The sequence below is a fragment of the Elephas maximus genome, chromosome 20 (assembly GCF_024166365.1).
Source record: "Elephas maximus indicus isolate mEleMax1 chromosome 20, mEleMax1 primary haplotype, whole genome shotgun sequence".
Lineage (NCBI taxonomy): Eukaryota > Metazoa > Chordata > Mammalia > Proboscidea > Elephantidae > Elephas > Elephas maximus.
In genome coordinates this window covers 75,986,665-76,012,278 of record NC_064838.1, presented here as the reverse complement: position 1 = coordinate 76,012,278, position 25,614 = coordinate 75,986,665, and the positions used below count along the sequence as shown (strand labels likewise).

Below are 25,614 nucleotides of genomic sequence, written 5' to 3'. Positions count from 1 at the left end.
AAAAAAAAAAAAAAAGAAGAAGAAGTCCTGAGACCAAGGTGCTGTGGAAAAGCCAATTTCACCCAAGTAACATACGATTGAAGAATTTCATAAAATAGTAGTGAGACTGGAGCAAAGTGTACTCTAGAATCACCAAACAAGGGACTTGCCGTCCTTTCTCTGATGTGTATCCTGAATGTATGCACAATGAGCATTGGAGCCTCAATAAAGTACATGAAAAACTATCAAAAGCACCTATCGAAGGGCCTAACCACCATTAAATGCTCAATAAATGTTAGTTTCTGGGCCTTGTTTTGATCAGTGATCTGCAAAACTTGAAAATCCTTTTTTACAGTTTACCTCAGAAATGATCCTTCCTATCTATTCACATCATCACTTTCTGGCATAATGAACAGCCTAAGTTACCCTTGTCTTCAAAAAACTTCTCATGGCATTTTTTACCTCTGTGTTTCTCACTGTATAAATGATAGGGTTTAACATGGGGGTGAGGATTGCAAAAAAGACAGTCACCAACTTGTCCACTGGATAGGTGGTCACGGGACGCATGTAAGTGAATATACAGGGCACAAAGAAAAGTACAACTACAGTAAAATGGGAGCCACAGGTAGAGAGGGCTTTGTGCTGCCCTTCAGAGCCATGGGATTTCAGGGAGCACAGGATGACTATGTAAGAGATGAGTAACATGGAAAAAATGAGCAAGCACATGGCCCCACTGTTGGCAGCCACCACCATTCCAAGTATATAGGTGTCTCTGCAGGCAAGCTTCAGCAGTGGGAAGAGGTCACACATGAAATGGTCAATGGTATTGGGGCCGCAGAAGGGCAAGTTGATCACAAAGAGAATCTGCACTGTGGCATGAAGGATCCCACCAATCCAGGCCACAACCACCAGGAGGTGGCAGAGTCCCTGTCGCATGATGGTAGTGTAGTACAGGGGCTTGCAGATGGCTACATAGCGGTCATAGGCCATGACAATGAGGAGGATGATCTCTGACCCTCCCAGGAAGTGTTCCACAAAGAGCTGAGTCAGGCAGCTGCACAATGAGATGGTTCTCCTCTGGTAGAGCAGGTCAATGATCATTTTGGGGGTGGTGACGGAGGTGTAAGAGGCATCTATAAAGGACAAGTAGGTAAGAAAGAAGTACATGGGAGCCGAAAGTGTGGGGCTGAAGGAGATGGTGATGACAATAAGCAGATTGGTCAGCACAGTAAATAGGAAAATGCACAAAAAGACAATGAAAAGTATTTTCTGCAAGTGTGGATTCTGTGTGAGTCCCAGGAGAATAAATTCAGTCACATTGTTGGGAGGCATGAGACGATCCATTAAGGGAATGATGTCTTTCTGAGACCTGAATTGCCTGCAAAAAGATAAAGAAAGATACCTAATTAATGGTGAAAGGGTTATAGTTTGAATTTCACAATATACAAATAGGGTAGTTGCCATAATTATGCAGCTTGTCCTTAGCACCCTTCACCACGGTAACTGGTTCAATTATTCTTTCCTGCTTCCTCCATGTGCTTTCTCCTTATTTTCAGAGACACCTAATCAACTATAAAGCATCTTCTATAGGGCAACAACTGATGTGTAATTTACTGAGAAAATACTCGGCAATATACATGAGGGGAACTGGATTCTCATCCTGCATCTGCGTCCGTGTGACTTTGCTAAGTCCTTTCCCTACACTTCTGAGCCCTCCTCTGCACCTGGGAGCTTAATAATCGTAACTGTGAAATGTATCTTGGGAGCGTCTAAGTACTGCACACAGGTAAGAGTTATGCCTTCTTTCAGGAGAATTTGCATTCGAGCCCCCAGTTCTAACTGCAGAATGAAAGACATTACTGTCTCCTGGTCAACAAATATCTATCATAAGGAGACAGATTAGGGAATTTTGTAACCAGTTGGAAACACCCACCACAAAACATATGCTATTCATGTCTGTTTCCTTGCTGTGCCTACTAAAGTGTCAAAGAATGTCTGCAGTGTCTGGCACTTATCAAGTGATGAACGCTTGGTGAATTGACACACTTTCTATACAACGCTATGTAAGAACACACATCCTTCACCAGTCTATAAACCTAGGAACCCAAGTGGTCTGGCCCTTCCACTCTGTTTATTACTACTCTCTATGAGAAAAATAAACTTTTGGAAGGTTGTGGCATTCCAGTTTGATGTTTCCAGCAAATTTTGTGGGGTGAGTTGAAAATATTAATTGGCTCTAGGAAACAGCATATTACCACATCATTGACTGTCAAGATAATTACAATTTTGGCTGATTAATACTGTTTATTTTATAAAATTATATTGCAATGTAATTTAACTTAGTTCCACTCAGTAAAATTACAGCCTTAATAAAATCAGATAAAACAACCAACCAACCAAACCTCTTGGATAGGTTTTCAGTCCACGAAGCTCTATCAAGAAAAGGGAATCCTTATTTCCAAAGTTTTAAGAATAGAATTTTAAGTTGGAGAAGAGAAAGAAATATATTTTTGGTAAGATAAATAAAATGTTGAGTATATATGAATATATACATACATATATATATATGTATGTACATGCAAACCTATAAAATCTACTTATTACATGTTCACTCATTCAATAGATATTTATTAGACTCTCATTATGTACATTAATATATATGTTTGACTACAAGAAGTCATGAAAAAAGTCCTTGTTACTGCTTTAGTGATACCTCTCCCTAGCACTTTATTAGCAAAGAGCAATGGCTCATCCATCCATGAGATGAATGATCCTCCTATGTCTTTTGTGCTCCTGCTGTATGAATTCTTATGCCTTCTTCTCCCATCCTGCCCATCAGGTCCATCATCCGTCACTCTTAGTTACAAGATTTTGCATTATTTATAAAGCAAGGATAATCATCCCATATTTGGAAGCATGAAGTTCCCAGAGAAAAGAAAAGGGAAAATATAAAGTAAAATTTATTCTGCAAAAATTATGTATTTTCTTTTCAAAGATAATCAGATAAAGGGCTTTTATTTTTTAATTAGCCAAGATGAAAATCTTACACCTATGTGAAAACACAGTGCAGCAGCTTCTCTGCAATATCCTTATTGCGAAGTGGACTCCCCCCAAAAAAGTATAATGTACATAATGGAAAAATAAGGCATTATGTATAAAAAGTGGTTTAAAAATAGCTATGAAGAAATAGAAATCACTGCCTTTTTTCTTTGGTGCAATAATACTCCTCCTAGGAATAAACCCTTGAAAATATTTTAAAAGGAGAAAAATTGTTACGTACAAATATGTTCAACACAATTATTATTAACAAACCAATAAAAAATAAAACTGTATGACATGTGCAGCATTAGAAAAAAGGTGAGGCCAAATATTTTGCATTTCATGAAATGGTGTATAACTTTTAAAAGGGATTTTTTTTTTTTTAAGAATTGTGTAATGTCATAGGAAAACTCTTCTCATCATTTAAGTGGGACAATTTGCATCTGAATTTGGACATCTAATTTGATTCTAACTAATTTAAATATATTTCAATTGAAAGAAAGGAAAATAATTTGAAATGTTGTTATTTGGTTGTGGGAGGCGGGGTGGAAGGTGACCATACAGTTTAAAAAAAAAAAAATTTTTTTTTTAAGGTCTGTTTAAATCTGAGATTCTATAATTATATTCTTTTCTCAAAAAAAAAAAAATTCTCACCTATGATCTTATCTGACACAGCTTCATGCCCAGGTCCCCAAGCCACTGTTAAATCACCCAGACAGAAATAAGGAATAAGTAAAGTTGTAAGATTTAAAGTGCCAATAGCTCAGCTACAATAAATCTCTTTGCTGATTTATAAATGGCACCTTTGCATAATGCCTTTCTCTTGAGGCTTGAAAGTATTACCACATATCCTATTTGCAGGCAATTTCTCTGAAGTTTCTTAGCTGTAGCTAATGAGACCTCAGGAGTATTTCATCATCATTAGCAGAACTTGCCAACCACCCAATTATTTCCAGTTACCTAAATGAACATCAGAGGAGAACTTTTATAAGAATCCATCTTTAATTTTTAAATTCTTCCCTAAGTCTACAAGAAGAAAAATCACATGACAAGAGAAAAAAATGAGTTGACCACTTAAGAATAAATGAAAAGATATTAGAATCTGGATATTTTGATAGCAAATTAGCTTAGTGGGCAGTTTCTAGGTGTTTGGCATTATAGAAACAGCTGCTTTTTTTTTTTTTTATCTTAGTTAATCTAGTGCTGCTATAAGAGAAATACCACAAGTGGAGAGCCTCAACAAAGAGAAATTTATTCTCTTTCAGTCTAGGAGGATAGAAGTCCAAATTCTGAGTGCCAACTCTAAGGTAAGGCTTTCTTTCTCTGTGGGTTCTGGAGGAAGCTCCTTATCATCAATCTTCCCGTAGTCTAGGAGCTTCTCTGTGCAGGAACCTCAGGTCCAAAGAATGCACTCTGCTCCTGGCATTGCTTTCTTGGTGGTATGAGTTTCCCAGGTCTCTCTGCTCACTTCTTTCTTTTCTATCTCAAAAGAGATTGTCTCAAGACACAATCCAATCTTGTAGATTAAGTCCTGCCTCATTAACATAACTGCCACTTATCCCATCTCATTAATATCCTAGAGATAGGATTTACAACACATAGGAAAATCACATTAGATGACAAAATGATGGACAATCACACAATACTGGGAATCATGGCCTAGCCAAATTCATACACATTCAATTCAATCCATGATATTCCACACTTTGGCCCGCAAAACTTCATGTTCTCGCCACATGTAAACCACATTCACCCCATTGTATCATAGCAAAACTCTTAAGCTACTCCAAGTCCCAAATCCAAAAATTCTTCCTCATCTGCGAAATCTAGAATAGAAGCTATCTGCTTCCAAAGTACAATGGTGGAACAGGCACAAACTAAATATTTCCATTACAAATGTAAGAAATTGGAAGGAGAGAAGGGATAACAGACACCATGCAAGTCAGCAGAACACATTACATTTGCCCTTAAGGCTTTGAAAATAATCCTCTGTTCTCTGAGACCATTTACACAAAGGTCCTATCCTCCAGATCTAGCTATTGGCCATGCTTTCTGGATTCTGAGTGGAGGTCTCTTGGCCCTGGGCCTCTGTTCCACCTTCCAGGACCACTGGGACAGCAACTCTGCTCCTTGAGCCTTAGGCACACCATTCTCCTAGTCCATCTGAGTGGTGACTCCACTCTTAGAAATACCAGAGGCCATGGCTCCACCCTTTGAGACCCCAGAGGTTGTGGCCATACCCTTTGAGACTGAGGCAGCTTGTTTTCCTGTGTTCCTTGTCTTTTCAGCTTCTGCCTCCTGGTTTCTTGTTCTCTCAGTCCCTAGGGCCTCACAACCCATATCTGCCCTGCTGGGGAAAGTTTTCCAGAGCTCTGTAGCTCCGCTGATAAGTATCTGGAGGCACCCTACTCTGCCAAGAAGCCTACTGCCAAAGGCCCTCAGCTCTCTCACTCCGTGGGTGGGCTCCAGTGTCATCTCATGCTGGACTCCTTGTTCTGCCACTGCTGGTTCTCTGCCGCTGCTTCTTGCCATCTGTGCCATCTCCAGTGTAGCAGCTCTCTTCATTTCCCTCTGAATCCTCTATACATTAACTGTTTCAAAACTGCTTCCATATTTTAGGTATCTCTTTTTTTTTTTCTTAGAGCAGTACCCCACTCTTGGTACCAAATTCTTAGTTGTCTATTGCTGCTATAACAGAAATACCACAAATGGGAGGCTTTAACAAAGAGAAATTTATTCTGTCACATTCTGGGAGGCTTTAACAAAGAGAAATTTATTCTGTCACATTCTGGGAGGCTAGAAGGCCAAATTCAGGGTTCCAGCTCTAAGGGGAGGCTTTCTCTGTCCTTGGGTTCTGGGCAAAGGTCCTTGTCATCAATCTTCCTGTGGTCTAGGAGTTTCTCTGTGCAGGAATCACAGGTCCAAAGATGTGCTGTGCCTCTGGCATTGCTTTCTTGGTGGTATGAGACCCCCATGTCTCTCTGCTCAACTCTGTCTTTTCTGTCTCTAAAGAGGATGGCTCAAGACACAATCTAATCTTGTAGATTGAGTCCTGCTTCATTAACATAACTGCCATTAACACCATCTCATTAACGTCATAGGGACAGGAATTACAACACATAGGAAAATCACATCAGATGACAAAATGGAGGAAAATCACATAATACTGGGAATCATGATCTATCCAAATTGATACACATGTTTTTGGGAAACACAATTCAATCCATGACATGTATGTAACTATCTGACTTTTTAATTCTTCTCTATAATATTATGTGTCTTTATCAAGCCACCCTTTATGTGATTCATAATTTTTAAGTGCTGTATTCAGGTATACAGGAAGAGACAGACATGATCCCTTCATACTGAGTAGATTGTTAAGTACTTCCTCATAGCAGTTGATTCTCTAATCCTGGAATTAGACTAATATGATAATGAGGAAATAATTTCGTGTCTTGAATTGTTTATACACAGAAATAGTTTATCCACCGAGCCATTTTCTGCAGCCTTTTAAATTGAGTCAAACACTAGCCCTATGTAGTGGGAATGACACAGCTATCAATATTCACATTTTATAACCAGGAAAACTAAGACAGGGAATCAGGAAATTGACTGCCAAGGTAAAAGAAGAAACTAACCCTCCTGAATCCTGGTTCAGGATTCTTATTCTTAGATTATTGTTTTACAGCAGAAGTGTCATGGCACATTTATGTTGACATCCATTTTGAGTACATTGCAAGTCACCTATTAAAAATAATAAAATGCCAATGTTTGAAAAATTATTTTTAAAAACAAAATAAATTCATTTCAGAAACATTCCTATACAGGACCACATTTATTCACCTATGTTCAACTGTGCTGTTTAAATAAAAGGAAAAATAAATTGCGTTTAGCTTATGAATTGGTTCAAGAGGGTACAGTCACTGTGAGCAGCATGTGTAGTGGGAGAAAAATAATTTAAGAAAGCTGTCTGTGACCATGTGACTAACCTTATTTTGACTAAATATCTGACTATCATAGTGCTTGTCATGGCAGGTTCTATAGTTTGACAGGGAATGTGAAACTATACAAAGAACTATAATGAATATGGATTTCCATCTGTGAAAATGTCTTCAACTTTGTCTTTCAACTCTGGAATGAAAGTACAGAGTCAGAATTAGTCAAATTAGCATGTACTTCCAAGGTCATTTTGGCCATTCTCCTAAAAGATTGAAATCCATTCACAGTGACCCATTAAATTGTCATCTAATCTCTATTAAGCAACTAAAGTGGTGAGGAGAGAGATTTCTTTAGACTCCCTTACACCTGTCTAGTCTAGTTCTGCATGGCTTAGAGTAGTATGAAATAGAGAAAGGGAAGAGTTTATGGTTGTTGTTGTTAGTTGCCTTCAATTTGGCTCCAACTCATGGCAACCCTATGTATAATGGAACAAAACACCGTCCAGTCTTTCACCATCTTCAAAATCTTTGATATATTTAAGACCTTTTTTTGGCTATTGTGACAATCCATCTCATTGAGGGCTTCCCTTGTTTTCACTAACACTTTACTTTACCAAAAAAGATATCCTTTTCTAGCAGTTGGTTTTTCCTGATGATGTGTCAAAAGTAAGCAATCAAAAGTTTCATCATCTTTATTTATAAGGACCATTCTGATTGTATTTATTCTAAGACTGTTTTGTTTACTTTTCTTGCAGTCCAACGTATATTCAGTATTCTTCACCAACACCACAGTTTGAATACATCAATTCTTCTATGGAGTTAGGTCTAAATCAGTCAGGGTTGGCTCTGAAGGTAATTTTTCAAAAGGGGTGTCCCTGAAGCTATATCAGAAAAGCTTGTTTCCAGAATACAATTCCAAGGAAAGTGTGGAAAAAACACTGGATAGACAGTAACATGGATTTTCAAACTGGAAGATAAATTAGAATAAAAACAGGAGAAATGAAATATGCATCAGATCACAGTTTGGAAGATACCAGTTGAGCTACAGTTTCATGTTTGACAGATTTAGGGACTGATTCCACATCAAAAAGAAGTGTGACTGCCAAAGTGTTCATCTTATGGCCAACTTCATACATTTCAATCAGCAGAGGTCCATGTTTTCAAGGCAATAAAACCTTCAAGAGCAGAGGTCTTACCCTCAATTATTTACTCCAGGCCAAAGATTCTTTCATTAAAAGAAAACATCTCCTGAGCTGTTTACCAAAAATGGAAATGTTTAGGGTGGTGGGCTGTGGCCAACTCTTGGCCTGTAGAAATATAATCTCTTTATGACTCTTCCAATTTTACTTCTTCCAAATGAAGTAGAATCAAATATAACAATATTTAAGGAAATAAAAATGGAATTAACAAAATCAAAGAGCTTGGAAACACCTCCTAAGTTACCTAAGTAAACTAGTTGTAAATATAGGGAGACCTACTTTTTTTTTATATAAGATCATATAATGAGATGGTGGCACCCCAAAAAAGCCCCACTGCCATCACACAGTAAGGAAAAACACCAGTGTCTACTGATTCTTAAGCTGGTGTTCTTACCCTCCACTGTGTTTCACAGTCATAATATCTTGCTAATTATTGTTGCATCTTAGAGTCCTCTGACTTCTCGAATAAAACATATGATACCCATGAGGTATATCTTAGAGTCCTCTGACTTCTCGAATAAAACGTATGATACCCATGTCAAAGTGTCCTATAAAGACATCTATGGCATACATTCATCTTGTGGCCGCAAACTTCATTTTTTAAAAGAACCAAAACTTATTTGCAACAAAGTCTTATGAGTTAGGTAAGTTCTTTAGCCTGGAAATCTTCCTTTGACCAACTGAGGAGTAATGATTTCTCTTTTCTTGTATGCCTTATGCTTAAGCCATCTCTGGAAGCAGTTTGCAAAGAGGAGTCTCAGATATATACTTAATAATGTTAGACACAAGTAACAATGTAGTGAATTTTTAATAGTGAAATTGATATGTTACAATGTGTTTTGGGGAAAAAAAACGGCACTTAATTACCACTAAGGGGCCATGGTGACCCAGTGATTAAGAGCTAAGTCTGTTAACAAAAAGGTCAGCAGTTTGAATACACCAGCTGCTCCTTGGAAACCCTATGGGGCACTTCTACTCTGTCCTATAAGATCTCTCTGACTCGGAATCAACTCAATGGCAATGGGTTTTTTGTTTGTTTCTTTGTTTAAATGACTTTAAATCTAATAAAATGTAACTTTCTATGACACATGGAACCCTGTGGAGTAGTGGTTAAGAGTTTGGCTGCTAATCAAAAGGTAAGCAGTTCAAATATATCAGTCTCTCTTTGGACTTAGGGTACTATAGGGTGGCTGTGTATCAGAATCAACTTGATAGCAACAAGTATGACATAAAATTAAAAAATAAAAAAAACAGACCATAACTAAGTACTAGCACAAAAGAATTACATATATAATGAAAAAGTCACAGGATGTGAAGTGAGAATATTTGAGCTCAAGGCTGATTTATTTGTTCTATGATCTAATTATTGAAATTTTATGACCCAACTTTTTTTTTCCAGTAAAATAATAACATTAACTAAATTTCAATGTTATAGGGTCATTGTGACCACCAAAGGACACTTTAAAATTTCACTTAGGTTTAAATACAATTAATTTTATTACTGACAACTTTTACTTGACAGAACAAGAAGCCCATATAATTTTAAACATTGGTATACTGTCAGTGTGTTGAGAGAGTATTAGCAAGTATTTTCTTTCTAAACTGTATTCTGCACTGTCCTAGATACCAGTAGCCAATATGGGTTCTGAGTAACAACAGCTTACATGTGCAAGTCAGTTATAAAACTCTGCAATTAGAGAAGAGAATTTTCAATTTGCAACAAAGCAAGAAAGGCTTCGATATAAAATAAAGGCTGCCTTTGATCCTGATACAATTTGAAATGGTTGAAAGAATATGGGATTTGTAATTAGAACAAATGCAGATTTAAATAGCTCTGCCTCTGACCTTGGGCTGATCATTTAGCCCTTTTTAGCTTAATTTTTGTCATCTGTAAATCAGAATAATTGTTGCAAAGTGCAATGTGAAGGATCACTTTTGTGTGGCCTGTCTAGCCACGGTCTTGTAACTCCCCACAGCACACCGTGGTAGGGTAATTGTGGCCCACCAAAGGGATTGGTCAGTTTTGCCACCCAACTGGGCTTGAAATGAGCCACACCAAATGGGGTAAAGAAGAGATCCCACCGCCACCAAAGAATAACAGCCAGAAGCCAGCACATCCTTTGGACCTGGGGTTCCTCTGCTAAGAAGCTCCCGGAAGAAAGAGACCAACAGAGACAACGAGCTATAACCCTGAAGATGGTGAGAAGTGGTGGGAAGAAAGAACTGGCAGGTGAAGGCTTGGTGGGCTTCCTGGCCCATGAAGAAAGTTGAGTGCCTTTGGGCAGATGCCTAGGACCAGGGAGAGGTGTGCCTGTGAACACAGCTGGGAAGAGGCTGTCCTGATGGAAGGAGCTGTATCTTGAATGTTCTTGGACCTGAATTGTAACTGATACTTCCCTATTAAACACCATAATCGTGAGTATTGTCTGTGAGTTCTGTGTGGCCGTTGCAATGGATTACCAAACCCAGCAGAGAAGTAGAGAGTGTCATGCAGGGACAGTTGGTATCAGAATTAGTAAAGATGGCGGAGAAAGGAGGCACATCTGACTTCCACAAGGAATCAGGCTTGGGCTGTTGGTTTTGATTCTCCTTTCCCCTTGTGAAGTTAGAGGAGGTCAGACACCATCTCCATGCCATTCTTGTGCAAAGGTCCTCTCAGAGTTAAGTGATATAGGTGGGAAAGAGTTATATATATACATACATATATGCATATATATATATACACCCACACAAACCCACATACATGTATATGTAACATAAAAATATAAAGATTATGATAGAAATAAAATCTTCATATTGGGTCATTTATTATCTGAAATTACATTTCTTTTCAATAATATTTTGATAGCATATTTTACTTCTGCATTCCTTACTCTGTAGATAATTGGATTTAACATGGGAGTGACAAGGGTATAGAATACAGTTATGGCTTTATCCACGGAGAAAGTGGTCGCATATACATAAAAATACAGGGCACCAAGAACAAGACAACAACAGTGATGTGGGAGCTACAGGTAGAGAGGGTCTTTTTCCTTCCTGCAGAGCTGTGAATCCTCAACGAATAAAGGATGAAGACATAGGACAGCAACAACATTACAAAGGTAATCACAGACATTACCCCACCATTGGCAGCAATCAGGAGACCAACAAGGAAATTGTCTGTGCAGGCAAGTTGTATCAGGGGGAAGATGTCACACAAGAAGTGATCCATAATGTTGGGGCCACAGAATGGGAGCCAGAAAGTGACAAGAATCTGTCCAATAGAGTGGAAAAAACCCACTGTCCAAGATGCCCCCACCAAAAGGCAACATACATGGTGGTTCATGATGGTCACATAGTGCAGATGTCTACAGATGGCCACATAACGGTCATAGGCCATGACCACAAGGAGGGCAATCTCAGAACCACCTAAGAAATGTTCAATAAAGATCTGTGTCATGCAGCCATTGAAGGAGATGGTTTTTGTCTCAGAGAGCAAGTCAGCTAGCATTTTAGGGATTATGGAAGAGGAGTAGCAGGCATCTATCAAAGATAAGAAGGCCAGGAAGAAATACACTGGGGCTTTCAATGTCTGACTGCAGATTATGGTGACCACAATGAGCAGGTTTCCTGAGACGGTGACAATGTAGGTGATAAACAAAACAACTAGAATTCTCTGCATCAGAGGATTCTGTATAAGCCCTATTAGAATTAAATCAGTCACATTCATCCTGTTTTCTTTCATTTCAGTGCTGATGATGAACACAGATATTGGGATTATCCTGTAAAGACAACATTCTTAATAGCTGAGTGATAAGCATTTCATATTTTGTGTTTTCAAATAAGACCGAAGCATTTTAATAAATAAACTGTTTTCCTTCATGGCATACAGTAAGAGAAAAAAAGTATGCTTTTTCTATTTTACAAAAAGATTAGAACCATTGAGGCTGTCTAATACAGCTTCTTCTATTGGTGCTGGAATCCCACCTACAACATCTTGTGACAAGTGGTCACTGGGCATTTGCTGGAGGACATCCAGGCACAGGGAGCTCATCACATTATAAATTCCTTCTCAGCCAGCAAGAAATGTTAGAGAACTCATATATGTGTGTGTGTGGGTGAATCCCTGGTGGTACAATGGTTAAGCACTCGGTTGCTAAACAAAATGTTGGCACTTCAAACCTACCAGTCATTCCGTGGGAGAAAAGACCTGACCATCTGCTCCCATAAAGATTTCAGCCTAGGAAACCTTATGGGGCAGTTCTACTGTGTCAATTATGGTTGCTGTGAGTCAGAATCAACCACACAACACACAACAAAAATGACACACACACATATATATACACAAGTGTGTGTTTGTGTAAGTATATATATATATACATATACGTATACATATACATACTGTATACAAGGAGCCCTGGTGGAGCAGTAGTTAAGAGGTATGGCTGCTAACCAACTATTGATTCTGGTTTCACACACTGTTGATACACAAATTAAGACCAAACCACCTGGCTCTTCCATTCAAAAAAGAGCCCTTTAAATAGGCCACAGAGAAACAAAGCTGTACCTGCCTTCTTCAGCTCTTTATCCCCAGATCTACTTTAATGTTTGACTCAGAGTGGTAGTCAATAAATATTAAGTGTGCAAACAAGTTGGAAGACAATTTACTTATTTCTCCTGTGTTTTCTTTTTCCAAAATAGGAGTGTTCACCATCTTACCTAGAAAAACAATTAAATACAGTGTTGGAAAGTGAGCTAGATATACTCCTCTCAGCCCTTCAGATCTGTTCTCACTCTTCTGCTCCATGACGGGCTTCCATGGTGTTCCTCAACCAGGCCTCCTTCTTCTCTGGCCAAAAGGAAGTGCTAGATAAATGTTAGGAGGACAGGGTGGGAAGAAAAGAATGTCAGGGTTTATTCTCCTGGGTCCCTCCCGTGGTTTATCACTTACAGGATACCTTTAACTTGGGTTACAGCTCTTGTTGCATGGATATCTCCTACAGTTATATTTCCTTTTGTAGTAATTTCTTCCCCTTGTTCCCTCAGGCCTCCTGGTGGTAATGATTTCCTACTGGTAGCTAGCCCTGGCAAGCTTTATCATCACCCTTAATTAATTTCCTTCATACCTTGATAAATAATCTTCATTAAAATTTTTTTAATCTTCCTTTTTGAGCATGCTGTTTCCTGTTAGGACTCCAACGGATATGGAAAGTTTGTATTTTTTCTTGGTAAATAATAGAAATAATTGAAAAAATTTTAGGTTATTTAAAAATTATCTCTACTTCTTTTGATGTATAGGTGCTAAATAAATTTAACTTCCATGAGACAAAAATTGTGAAAGACTTTGAAATATAAAAAGACTATTGGCTATCTTCAATGAAAAGCTATGTGTTGTCTATAGCACTGCCCTTGGGATTACATGATTCTATGAGGATTATGCCTTTCACTGTCTTTGAGCTATTTTACAACTCTTCCAGTTATAGAAAACTGATAATGCAAATAATTCTTGTCCATAAAATTGAAAATATTGTCTGATGGGGGTTCAATTGATTTCCCTCAGTTATTGTGGATAAAGTCAGTTTTGCATCTATTTGTAAATTCATGACACATCCCTCAATGAACAAATGTGCTACACTGGATTCTCCTTTAAATGGTTTATAACATACTCCTGGTTCCCTCCTTAATTAATGTGTTAAACAAAAACTTTGTCATGTATTCATTTTATATTTGTATGAGAGCCATGATTTTATATTTTTTGAAAAAGTCTTTTGTCTTCGTGTATTAGAATTACTTAGACAGAAAGCTGAAAAACTCTCAAAAATCCTGATCCTCTTTCTCTCTGTGTTATTGCATCATGGGTTTTTCTGTATTATTTTATTGGGGGCGGGGGAGTTGTTTTAATTCATTTATAAAATCTCTTTTTGAGACTTTGAAATCAAATGTAAACAAGATACGATATTAAAGAACAATTTATCAGCCCCTCTAACTTCATTCCCAAACAAAATTAGAGAAAATGAATGTCATGGATTAAATTATATCCCCCCCAAAATGTGTGTATCATTTGGGCTGGGGCATGATTTCCAGTTTTGTGTTGTTGTCTTCCATTTTGTGACTGTAATTTTATGTTGAAAAGGATTAGAGTGGGATTGTTACAGCCTTACCCAGGTCACATTCCTGATCCAAAGTAAACGCAGATTCCCTGGCATGTGTTCTGCACTAGCTTTTAGCTCTCAAGAAATAAAAAGGAAAGGGAAGCAAGCAGAGAGCTGGGGACCTCATACCACCAAGAAAACTGTACCTGGAACAGAGCACGTATCCTTTGGACCCAGGGTCCCTGTGCTTGAGAAGCTGCTCAACCAGGGGAAGATTGATGACAAGAAATCTTCCTCCAGAGCCAACAGAGAGAGAAAACTGGCCCCTGGAGCTGACATCCTGAATTTGGATTTGTAACCTACTAGACTGTGAGAGAATAAATTTCTCTTTGTTAAAGCCATCGTTCTGTTATGGCAGCACCGGATGACTAAAAAAAACTAAGATAATGAATATCCTTATTAATAAAAATAAAACCTATGGAGTCTAGGGAGAGGTGGGGTAGAAGGATTATCTAATGAAATATAGTTTTGAGGTCCATTTAATAAGCCATTTACCAAATATTTATTAATCATCTATTATGTGCCCAACACTCTAGAAAGTTGAGAGAGAGCAGTGAACAAACAGATAAAGTCTCTACACTCAACGTAGCATACATTCTAGTAAGGGGAGACAGAAAATAAGGTAGTAAAAAAGAAAGTAGATAGTATTTCAGATTGTAACATCTGCTATGGGAATATTAAGCAGGGTAATGGATATTTGGAATCTGGGGGTGGGGTGTTATTTTCTATAAGGTAGTCAGAGTAGGCTTCTTTGAAAAGGGAACATGTAAACTAGACTAGAAAGAAGTGAAGAAGGATGCAAGAAGACATTTAAGGAAAGAACATTCGGACCAAAAAAAAAAAAAATCAGGAACTGAAAACACTCTGAGGAGGGAATGTGGTTGGCATCATTGTCTAAAGGAGGTCAGTGTAGCTGTAGTGGAATGAACAAGGATTGGTAAGTGGCAGTTTTCATAGGGCTTTGTAGATCATTTTAAGGTGTATGAATTTATTCTAAGTGAAAAACAAAGCCATTGAAAGGTTTTGCACAGCAAAATGGCATGGTCTGACTGAATCTTAGAATTGATCGTTCTGGCTGTTGTGTGGGGAAAAGACTATAGAGGGGCAATAGTAGAAGCAGGGAGATTATTAGTTAAGAAGATATTGTAACTCTTCAGCAGAAACTTGATGGTGATTTGCACCAGGATGGGCGTAGTGGAGGTAGATGTATGATGACGGTAGCTTCAATACTACCTGCTGATGGACTTGATGTGGGGTGTCAGAAAGAAAGAAGAGTAAGAATTATTCCAAAGTTTTGGACTTCACCCCATGAAGGGCATTGTCGACCTTTATTGAGACTACTTCACGTACAGATGCCATGATTAACTTGGCTAACGTTTACTTGGGTGCCTTTGAAATGCCAGGCACGTTTAATCCTTGTATCAACATTGAGTCATACATTGTTATTATCTTTATTTAGTAGATGAAATAACTAAGATAGAGGGTAAGGAAGTTTTTGGATGTTAGTAAGTCGTAACCCTAGTCTTACACTGAAATAAAGAGTTAGCAAAGGTAATTCTGTAAAATGTGTTTAACCTCTGAACCTCTCAACTATTTTTCTGTCAAATGAGGACAACTAGCTTGAAGGATGGCTGTGAGAGTGTCAAGACTACTAGCTCTCCAATTGGCCCAAAGTAGAGGCACCATCAATATCAAATACTTTTATTCTTATTGAAATTTTTATGTTTACTGCCTGTGAAATTTCATAACATATGACTGTGACTATTAAAATTATATTGTTCATTCTATGAGTCTGTATGTGTGCCACCCAAAAGCAACTACTTATAAAAAAGGATTAGGACACATTTTACTCTCATTTATCTGCAAGGTTTTTAAGAACCTAACATAAGCCTTTTATTTTTTTTCTTCTTTATCAAAGTGATTGTAAGGTATTTCACACACACATGCACACACACCACCACCACCACCACCACCATAAGCACCACCACTATCACCAGAATTAATGGTTAATTTTGGCTTTGAGTAGATAGAGGCAAAATCTGTCACACGATTAGTGTTTTAATATGAAGGTGAAATCTAATTTTATGACATCAATATATAGATTTTCTTACAAGGCTGTCACTCACTGATGCCCTCCCCTTCAATCCCACCTTTTTTTTCCTTATTGCTAAGCATTCCCCATCCCCCAAAAGATCTCTGCTGTCCACTGGTCTCCAACCCTTTCTCATACTTCCTTCTTATCTTTACCTCCATTTTTCAGATCTCAGAGTGAGTCCTGAGGAAATTAAGGACTGAAGAAATTAAGCCTACTGTCCCCACAGGTCATACGAAAATGTTTCATAAATTGTATAAAGGTTAGGCATTATTATTACATGCATTGATCAAAAACTAATATTAAATGATTGCTTCTTATATTCTTATACGGTAGGCACTGTGCAAAGCACTTCACACAAATGACCTCTTCTAATTTTTTTTAAAGCACTATATAGAGTAGGAAGGTTATTCTTTCTATTTTACATATAGGAAAATTGAGACAAAAAGAGTTAGCCTTTTACCCCAGAACATATGGTTAGTGAAGAGCAGGTTGGAGGATCTAATTCAGCTCTCTCTGGCCTCAAATCCTGCTCTTGACCTTGACCCCATGTTATCTCCCATGTAAGAACTTACCTGAGTAGTTAATATGATCCTTCTTTATTATTTGTCTATCAACAAAGGCTTTAAGAAGGTTCTCATCCTAACTTGTGGAGGCATAAAAATGGATTCAAAAAAACACTTAGGAATTTGAACTATGCCTATCCCTCTACTTCCCCTGAGAATTTTCCATCTTCCCTCTCAGGAGAATTTAGAACGAGAATTTAGAACTACTTACATACTTCTTTGGGGCCCTGGTGACACAGTTGTTAAGAGCTACAGCTGTTAACCTGAAGTTTGGGAGTTCAAATCCACTAGCCACTCTTTGGAAACCCTATGGAGCAATTCTACTCTGCCCTGTAGGGTCACTACGAGTCGAAATAAACTCAAAGGCAATGGACATATACTTATTTATTTAAGTCAGTCAGCAATGCATTACTACCCCTGTCCAAATAATATTTCTAACCCATCCTAAATTTATCATTAAAAGTAAGTAGGCCCCTGAGTGGCACAAACAATTTTCATTTGACTACTAACCTAAAGGTTGGTGGTTTGAACCCACCCAACAGCTCCAAGGATAGGCCTGATGACCTGCTTCTGTAAAGATTACAGCCAAGAAACCCCTATGAAGCAGTCCTACTCTGTAACACATGGGGTAACCCTGAGGTGGAATCAGTACAATGGCAACAAGTTTGATTTTTTTTTTTTTTTATATTGAGCACTTAGTATTTGCAATCCACTTTCACATTTAAACTCAAAAACCTCATGTGTATATTATTCCTGATTCATAGATGGGAAAGCCGAGGCTCAGAATGCTTCATTTCACTTGCACAGTGTGGTGTAACTACTGAGCAGTAGAACTAAAAGCCACCTTATTCTGTTTCAGTTCCATTATGTGTTCTATTTAACTTAAGAGTTCTCCAAAATCAGTAGTCTCTGAAAAGAGTTGGACCACATTCCCTACTGAGCAGAGTAAAATCCTATTCATATGACATTATAACGAGAATTTTCTGAGAATTTAAGTACATACAGACCAGAATGTGATTATATGTAAATAGGCAGATAGATGATAGATGACAGATAGGAAGATAAATGGATGAATAGATGGATGCATGGATGTATGGATGGATGGATAGATGGATGAATGGATTGGTTGGTCGGTAGCCTGGTCTGTTGGTCGGTTGGAAAGTGGGTAGGTAGATAGATTCTTTTCATTTTGCAAATGAGGAAACTGAGACTGAGAGAAGAAACAGACATTTACAAAATTGCACGTTCAGACTGTGGTAGACTAAGGATAAGTATTCAGATTTCCTGAGTCTCAACCTGTTTATCGTTTCCCTACATGGAATAACTGATATTCTCACTTGTTACAGAGTAATTCATACAAAAGGTATTGCTTTGTTTGTCTAATTGATCTATATAATTGCTTCAATAACTGTAATGGATTGAATTGTGTGCCCCAGAAATATGTGTCAACTTGGCTAAGCATGATTTCCAGTATTGTGTAATTGCTCGCCATTTTGTCACCTGACATGATTTTCCTATGTGTTGTAAATTCTATCTCTATGATGTGAATGAGCTGGGATTAGAGGCAGTTAAGTTAATGAGACAGGACTCAATCTACAAGATTAAGTTCTGTTTTAAGCCAATCTCTTTTGAGATATAAAAGAGAGAAACGAACAGAGAGACAGAGGGGCCTCCTACCACCAAGAATGTAGTGCTAGGAGAAAAGTATGTTCCTTGGACCCGAGATCCCTGCACTGAGAAGCTCCTAGTCCAGAGGAAGTTTGATAATAAGGACCTTCTGACAGAGCAGACAAAGAGAAAAGTCCTTCCCTGAGCACCAATGCCCTGAATTTGGACTTCTAGCCTCATACACTGTGAGAGAATAAACTTCCGTTTGTTAAAGCCGTGCACGTGTGGTACTTCTGTTATAGCACCACTAGATAATAATACAGTTACCCTCGTTGGTTTCCAAACTATACCAGCCTTTTGGGAAATGAGGAAGTTGAAAGATCGTAAGCAAATATAGTCTTTGAATTTGTTCTAAAGGATTTATCATATAAAGACAAATCACAAAATGTAAAGATCAATGGTATGGAATTTTTAAGCTTCTATTTTCCACATATATTAAATCTGTCTTTCCAGCTTTTTCCAAGACAAGCAAGTAAATTAAATTTGAATGTGATAAGAATCACCCCCACATCCTTCAAATATCTTTGGTAACCTACAAACACAAACTATATATTATGGAAAAGAATGGATAATTCGGAAAGCAGAACCAAAATCTCAAAGGTATTTTGGGACAAGATGCATGGAAAAATCACTACCAGAAGTCCTGGACAGATAACCAAGAATCTGGAAATAAAGTGTCTAAATAGGTTGTCAAAATTTCTATGGAACATCACTTCTGTTCACCTCTCATGTTTCCCCTTTTTGAACTTAAGTGTGTATAGAAGTTATCCCATAACTGTCAGAGTGGGCGGGAGGTGGGGGGGCAGTGGGGATGAAGAAGCAGATAATGTATCTCTAGTTCATAGGTCTTCAGAATGAATGGAACTACACCTCAGGAGTCTCATCCACACTTGGACATGATTTAGATGATAAGATACTGACCCTTAAGTCAGAACTCGATACTGTATTTGGATGAGGGTTGAGAGAGGTACCTTGTGAAAGGGGACAGTGAGTATATTTTTCTTGTGGAGGAGATGTACGTTGTTGAGGCCAAAGGACATATTGTGGCATATTATATTTCTATCACTTTATATCCTGTTATATATTCTTTTCCAGAACATTGCCACTTCCTCCTCAAATGGTGGCATCTATGCCCTTTCTATTTGAACATGGAAGGGAATTTATGACTCTGGGGACTAATAGGATACGACAGAAGTGATTCTATGTGGCTTCCAAGGTTAGGTAAAAAAAGACAATGCGCTTCTACCTTGCTCACTTTCTTGGTACACATACTTTTAGAGCTCTGATTCACCACGTAAAAGTCCCCATGCTTGAGAGACTATATGGACAGACAACATAGAAATAGAAGGAGATGCCCAAACAGTGCCAGTTATTCCAGCCATCACTTTTCAAGACTTTCAAGACCAGGTACCAGACATATGATAAAGAAACCTGTTAGATGACCTCATCCTCAATCACTTCTGATTTTAACCTCATGAGAAACCATGAACCAGAAGTACCCAGCTGAGCTGCTTACAGATTCATGACCTAGAGAAACCATCTGAGATAATAAAGTGATCGTTGTTTTCAGCCACTAAATTTTGGAGCAATTTGTCACACAGTTATAGTATCTGAAACAATACAGTAATTTAAACACTATTGTATTGGCTCATAGATAGACAGACCAATAGATGGAAATAGAAATTCAAGAAACAGAACAATGGATCCATAGATATTTTATATATCATAGTGATGGCATTAGAGGGTAGTAGGAAATGGAATGGTTGTTCAATATATGGTGCTGGAAAAATCTAGTTATCCATATTACCACCTCAAACACTACCTTCAAATTCAAGCTCTATATAGATTAAAGACATAAATGTGAAAAGCAAAGCTTTAAAACTTTTGAAGTAAATTATCTTTTTAACCTCCAAGCAGGGAAGGACTTTGAAAAGTAGTTTCATTGGCCTTTCTTTCTGAATCTAGCTTCCTAATCTCTGGATCACAGTGTAGATTGTCAATTCTTGATCTCAACTGGGTCCATTCCAATATCCAAAAGCCAGCTCCTCCAATCCCTCCAATGATTATGTAAGTTTTTAATTCTGTGTACTGAAACTGCACACACACATTTGTATGTGAATACATGTGGATCTGTTTCTGATCACACACGGGTTCATATCTGCCTACTGAGATGACTATATGACTAAACACAGGTCTATATCCATTTGCACATGATGCTATAATTTTCCACACGATGGCATGTATCTGATGACATATGGCCTGTATTCAACCCCACATGTTTTTTTATGTGACCTCATAAAAGGGTCTGTACTCAAACAGGTATGGATCTGTATCCAGCCCAACATGGATTTAGCTATAACCACACATACACCAACCTCCCACATATCTGTATTCCATCCTCGGGTGGTACAAGTCGTTTGTACTTAATGAATAACCGAAAGGTTGGTGATTTGAACACTCCCAGCAACACTGTGAAAGAAAAGCCTGTTGATCTGGTTCTGTAAAAATTACAGCCAAGAGGAGGGGCCAAGATGGCTGACTAGGTAGATGCTACCTCAGATCCCTCTTGCAACAAAGACACGGAAAAACAAGTGAATCAATAACATACATGACAATCTATGAACCCTGAACAACAAACACAGATTTAAAGAGTTGACCTGAGTGACAGAGACAGAGAACGAACAACTACGAGGAAGCAGAGACTGTTTTCGGAGCCTGGAGCCAGCGTCTGAGTCAGGCAACCTTGGCACCGGGCTTAGAACTGGGTGCAGGGAAGCTGAACACAACATCCTGTGATGGCGCAAACACGGGCGCAGCCCTACCCCCCTGAGCTGACCTCGGGAGGGGGCCCAGCTGGTTAGCGCGGGCGGTGCAGCTACACAGCTGGCGGGAGAAGTCCCCGGGAGGCAGCGACTGGTTTTGGAGCCGGGAGTGCAGCATCCCAGCTGGGGAACCTTGACGCTGGGCTTTGGACTGGCAGTGGAGGAACTGACAGCAGCTTCTGCGGGCCTGACCCTCAGGGGAAATCTCTATCCAGCCAGCATACATGAGCGACACGCCCCTGGGGAATCTCGGATAAAATAGTCATCCCAAGCAAGATAAGTAACTTTGTCTATATTCCGGGGTGCTACTCTCTCCTGTTTTTCTGAACCCTACCCTGCCCTTCCCATGCGGCTTCATTAACATTGGAATTTCCTGAGCCAGAGGGAGAACTGCTCCGCGGCTTTTCTTTTCCCTTTTTTTTTTTTTTTTTGGTCTTTTCCTAATCCATTCTTCCGGCCTGACAGAAGCAACCACAAAAAACCCAGGGACCAAAAATCCTTCCCTAATTGGACTAAAAACAAAGAACCAGCTCTAGCCAAGCATATGGGATGCATATTTCCTGCTTTCATCCCTACAGGGAACAAGGTGGCTATTATAATGCAAAGGCATTTCTGATAGCCATCTGACTGCATTTTTTCTTAGCGGATTCACTGGAAAAACAAGTTTCCCAGGTCTGATATCTCTGTGTATTCAACAGAGCCCTCACTGACCCACAACAGGGAACTGAGGGCTGAGGCTCCCCCCAGACCACCTAGCCTCCTGCCTTAGGGGTCTAAGGAGGGTGACACCTACCAATCTGTAGAGGTACTTGCATTGGGAGCCTAAGGTACAGCTGCAGAGCCCTCCCGCCAAGGTGCTTTAAGAATAGAGACACAACTACCTCACTGACACTTGGGGGAAGCCTGTCAGCATCCTGCTCTCCCTGGTGTGTGAACCCCAGCTGCTAATAGAATCTGGTGCACACAACTATCACCACTACTTCTCAAGGTGGATGGTGTTAGGGTGCATCACATACTTGATGACTCAAAATCAGATCCTACTCAAGTATAGTGAATGGACTCAGGCATATGTATCTGGTAACAGCCCAAACCAGCTGGTAATAGGTCATAAGTACATCAAGGGCTACAATAATCAAGACAGCACAATCTAGTAACCCATCCACGTATATTGAAAGAAAACAAAACAAGATAACATTAAGTGAGCAAATATAGAATAAATCACTACAATATCTTAGTGATGGCTCGGAGACAGCAGTCGATACCAAACCACATAAAGAAGCAGACCATCACAGCTTCTACAACCCCCCAAACAAAAGAATCAAAATCTTTTCCAAATGAAAAGACAATCCTGGAATTATCAGATACAGAATATAAAAAACTAATTTACAGAATGCTTCAAGACATCAGGGATGACCTCAGAAATGAAATAAGGCAAACTGCAGAAAAAGCCAAGGAACACACTGATAAAACTGTTGAAGAACTCAAAAAGATTATTCAAGAACATAGTGGAAAAATTAATAAGTTGCAAGAATCCATAGAGAGACAGCATTCAGAAATCCAAAAGATTAACAATAAAATTACGGAATTAGACAATGCAATAGGAAGTCAGAGGAGCAGAGTCAAGCAACTAGAATGGAGAGTGGGAAATCTGGAGGACCAGGGAATTAACACCAACATAGCAGAAAAAAATCAGATAAAAGAATTTAAAAAAATGAAGAAACCCTAAGAATCATGTGGGACTCTATCAAGAAGGATAACTTGCGTGTGATTGGAGCCCCAGAACAGGGAGAGAGGACAGAAAACACAGAGAGAATAGTTGAAGATCTGCTGACTGAAAACTTCCCTGACATCATGAAAGACGAAAGGATATCTATCCAAGATGCTCATCGAACCCCATTTAAGATTGATCCAAAAAGGAAAACACCAAGACATATTATCATCAAACTTGCCAAAGCCAAAGAGAAAATTTTAAAAGCAGCCAGGGATAAAAGAAAGGTCTCCTACAACGGAGAATCAATAAGAATAAGTTCAGACTACTCAGCAGAAACCATGCAGACAAGAAGGCAATGGGATGACATATGCAGACCACTGAAGGAGAAAAACTGCCAGCCAAGGATCATATATCCAGCAAAACTCTCTCTGAAATATGAAGGCGAAGTTAAGATATTTTCAGATAAACACAAGCTTAGAGAATTTGCAAAAACAAAACCATAGCTACAAGAAATACTAAAGGAAATTGGTCAGAAAACCAATAATATCAGATAGCAGCACAATACAAGGTCACAAAACAGAACATCCTGATATCAACTCAAATAGGGAAATCACAAAAACAAATTAAGATTAATTAAAAAAAATGCTAAAAACAGGGAATCATTGAATTCAATATGTAAAAGATCACAATAATCAAAAAGAGGGACTAAATACAGGTGGCATAGAACTGCCATATGGAGAGGGATACAAGGCGATATAGGACAATACAAGTTAGGATTTTACTTAAGGTAACCACAAAGCGGTATAACAACTCCATAACTCAAAATAAAAAGCAAGAAAAATGTAACGACTCAGCAAACATAAAGTCAAATACTATGAAAATGAGGAACACACAATTTACAAAGAAAAACATCTCAGCACAAAAAAGTAAGTGGAAAAATGAAATTGTCGATAACACACATAAAAAGGCATCAAGATGACAACACTTAACACTTACTTATCTATAATTACGCTGAATGTAAATGAACTAAATGCACCAATAAAGAGACAGAGAGTCTCAGACCGGATAAAGAAACACGATCCGTCTATATGCTGCCTACAAGAGACACACCTTAGACTTAGAGACACAAACAAACTAAAACTCAAAGCATGGAAAAAAATATATCAAGCAAACAATAAGCAAAAAAGAAGAGGAGTAGCAATATTAATTTCTGACAAAATAGACTTTAGACTTAAATCCACCAGAAAGGATAAAGAAGGACACTATATAATGATAAAAGGGACAATTGACCAGAAAGATATAACCATATTAAATATTTATGCACCCAATGACAGGGCTGCAAGATACATGAATCAAATTTTCACAGAATTGAAAAGTGAGATAGACACCTCCACATATATAGTAGGAGACTTCAACACACCACTTTCGGAGAAGGACAGGACATCCAGTAAGAAGCTCAATAGAGACATGGAAGACCTAATTACTACAATCAACCAACTTGACATCATTGACTTATACAGAACTCTCCACCCCAATGTTGCAAAGTATACTTTTTTCTAGCGCATGTGGAACATTCCCTAGAATAGACCACATATTAGGTCATAAAACAAACCTTTGCAAGATCAAAAACATCGAAATATTACAAAGCATCTTCTCAGACCACAAGGCCATAAAAGTGGAAATCAATAACAGAAAAATTAGGGAAAAGAAATCAAATACTTGGAAACTGAACAATACCCTCCTGAAAAAAGACTGGGTTATAGAAGACATTAAGGAGGGAATAAAGAAATTCATAGAATGCAACGAGACTGAAAATACTTCCTATCAAAACCTCTGGGACACAGCAAAAGCAGTGCTCAGAGGTCAATTTACATCGATAAATGCACACGTACAAAAAGAAGAAAGCCAGTATCAGAGAACTGTCCCTATATCTTGAACAAATAGAAAGTGAGCAACAAAAGAATCCATCAGGCACCAGAAGAAAACAAATGATAAAAATTAGAGCTGAACTAAATGAATTAGAGAACAGAAAAACAATTGAAAAAATTAACAAAGCCAAAAGCTGGTTCTTCGAAAAAATTAACAAAATTGATAAACCATTGGCCAGACTGACTAAAGAAATATAGGAAAGGAAACAAATAACCCGAATAAGAAACGAGATGGGCCACATCACAACAGACCCAACTGAAATTAAAAGAATCATATTAGATTATTACGAAAAATTGTACTCTAACAAATTTGAAAACCTAGAAGAAATGGATGAATTCCTGGAAAAACACTACCTACCTGAACTAACACAATCAGAAGTAGAACAACTAAATAGACCCATAACTAAAAAAGAGATTGAAACAGTAATCAAAAAATTCCCAACAAAAAAGTGCCCTGGCCCGGTTGGCTTTACTGCAGAATTCTACCAAACTTTCAGAGAAGAGTTAACACCACTACTACTAAAGGTATTTCAAAGCATAG

At 38.3% G+C, this 25,614-nt stretch overlaps 1 protein-coding gene and 1 pseudogene across 1 annotated transcript; both read right to left on the bottom strand.

Annotated features, from left to right (window-relative positions):
• Positions 1-396: 396 nt before the first annotated feature.
• Positions 397-1,323, bottom strand: LOC126063941 (olfactory receptor 140-like). Its single transcript, XM_049862483.1, has one exon. The coding sequence runs from the start codon at positions 1,321-1,323 to the stop codon at positions 397-399; it is 927 nt and encodes a 308-aa protein (XP_049718440.1).
• Positions 1,324-10,956: 9,633 nt separating this feature from the next.
• Positions 10,957-11,879, bottom strand: LOC126063688 (olfactory receptor 4C13-like; annotated as a pseudogene).
• Between the last annotated feature and the right edge of the window lie 13,735 nt (positions 11,880-25,614).

Bases quoted from the DNA above. Each gene is read 5' to 3' on its own strand.
- LOC126063941 (XM_049862483.1), bottom strand. From the start codon at position 1,323: ATGGATCGTCTCATGCCTCCCAACAATGTGACTGAATTTATTCTCCTG.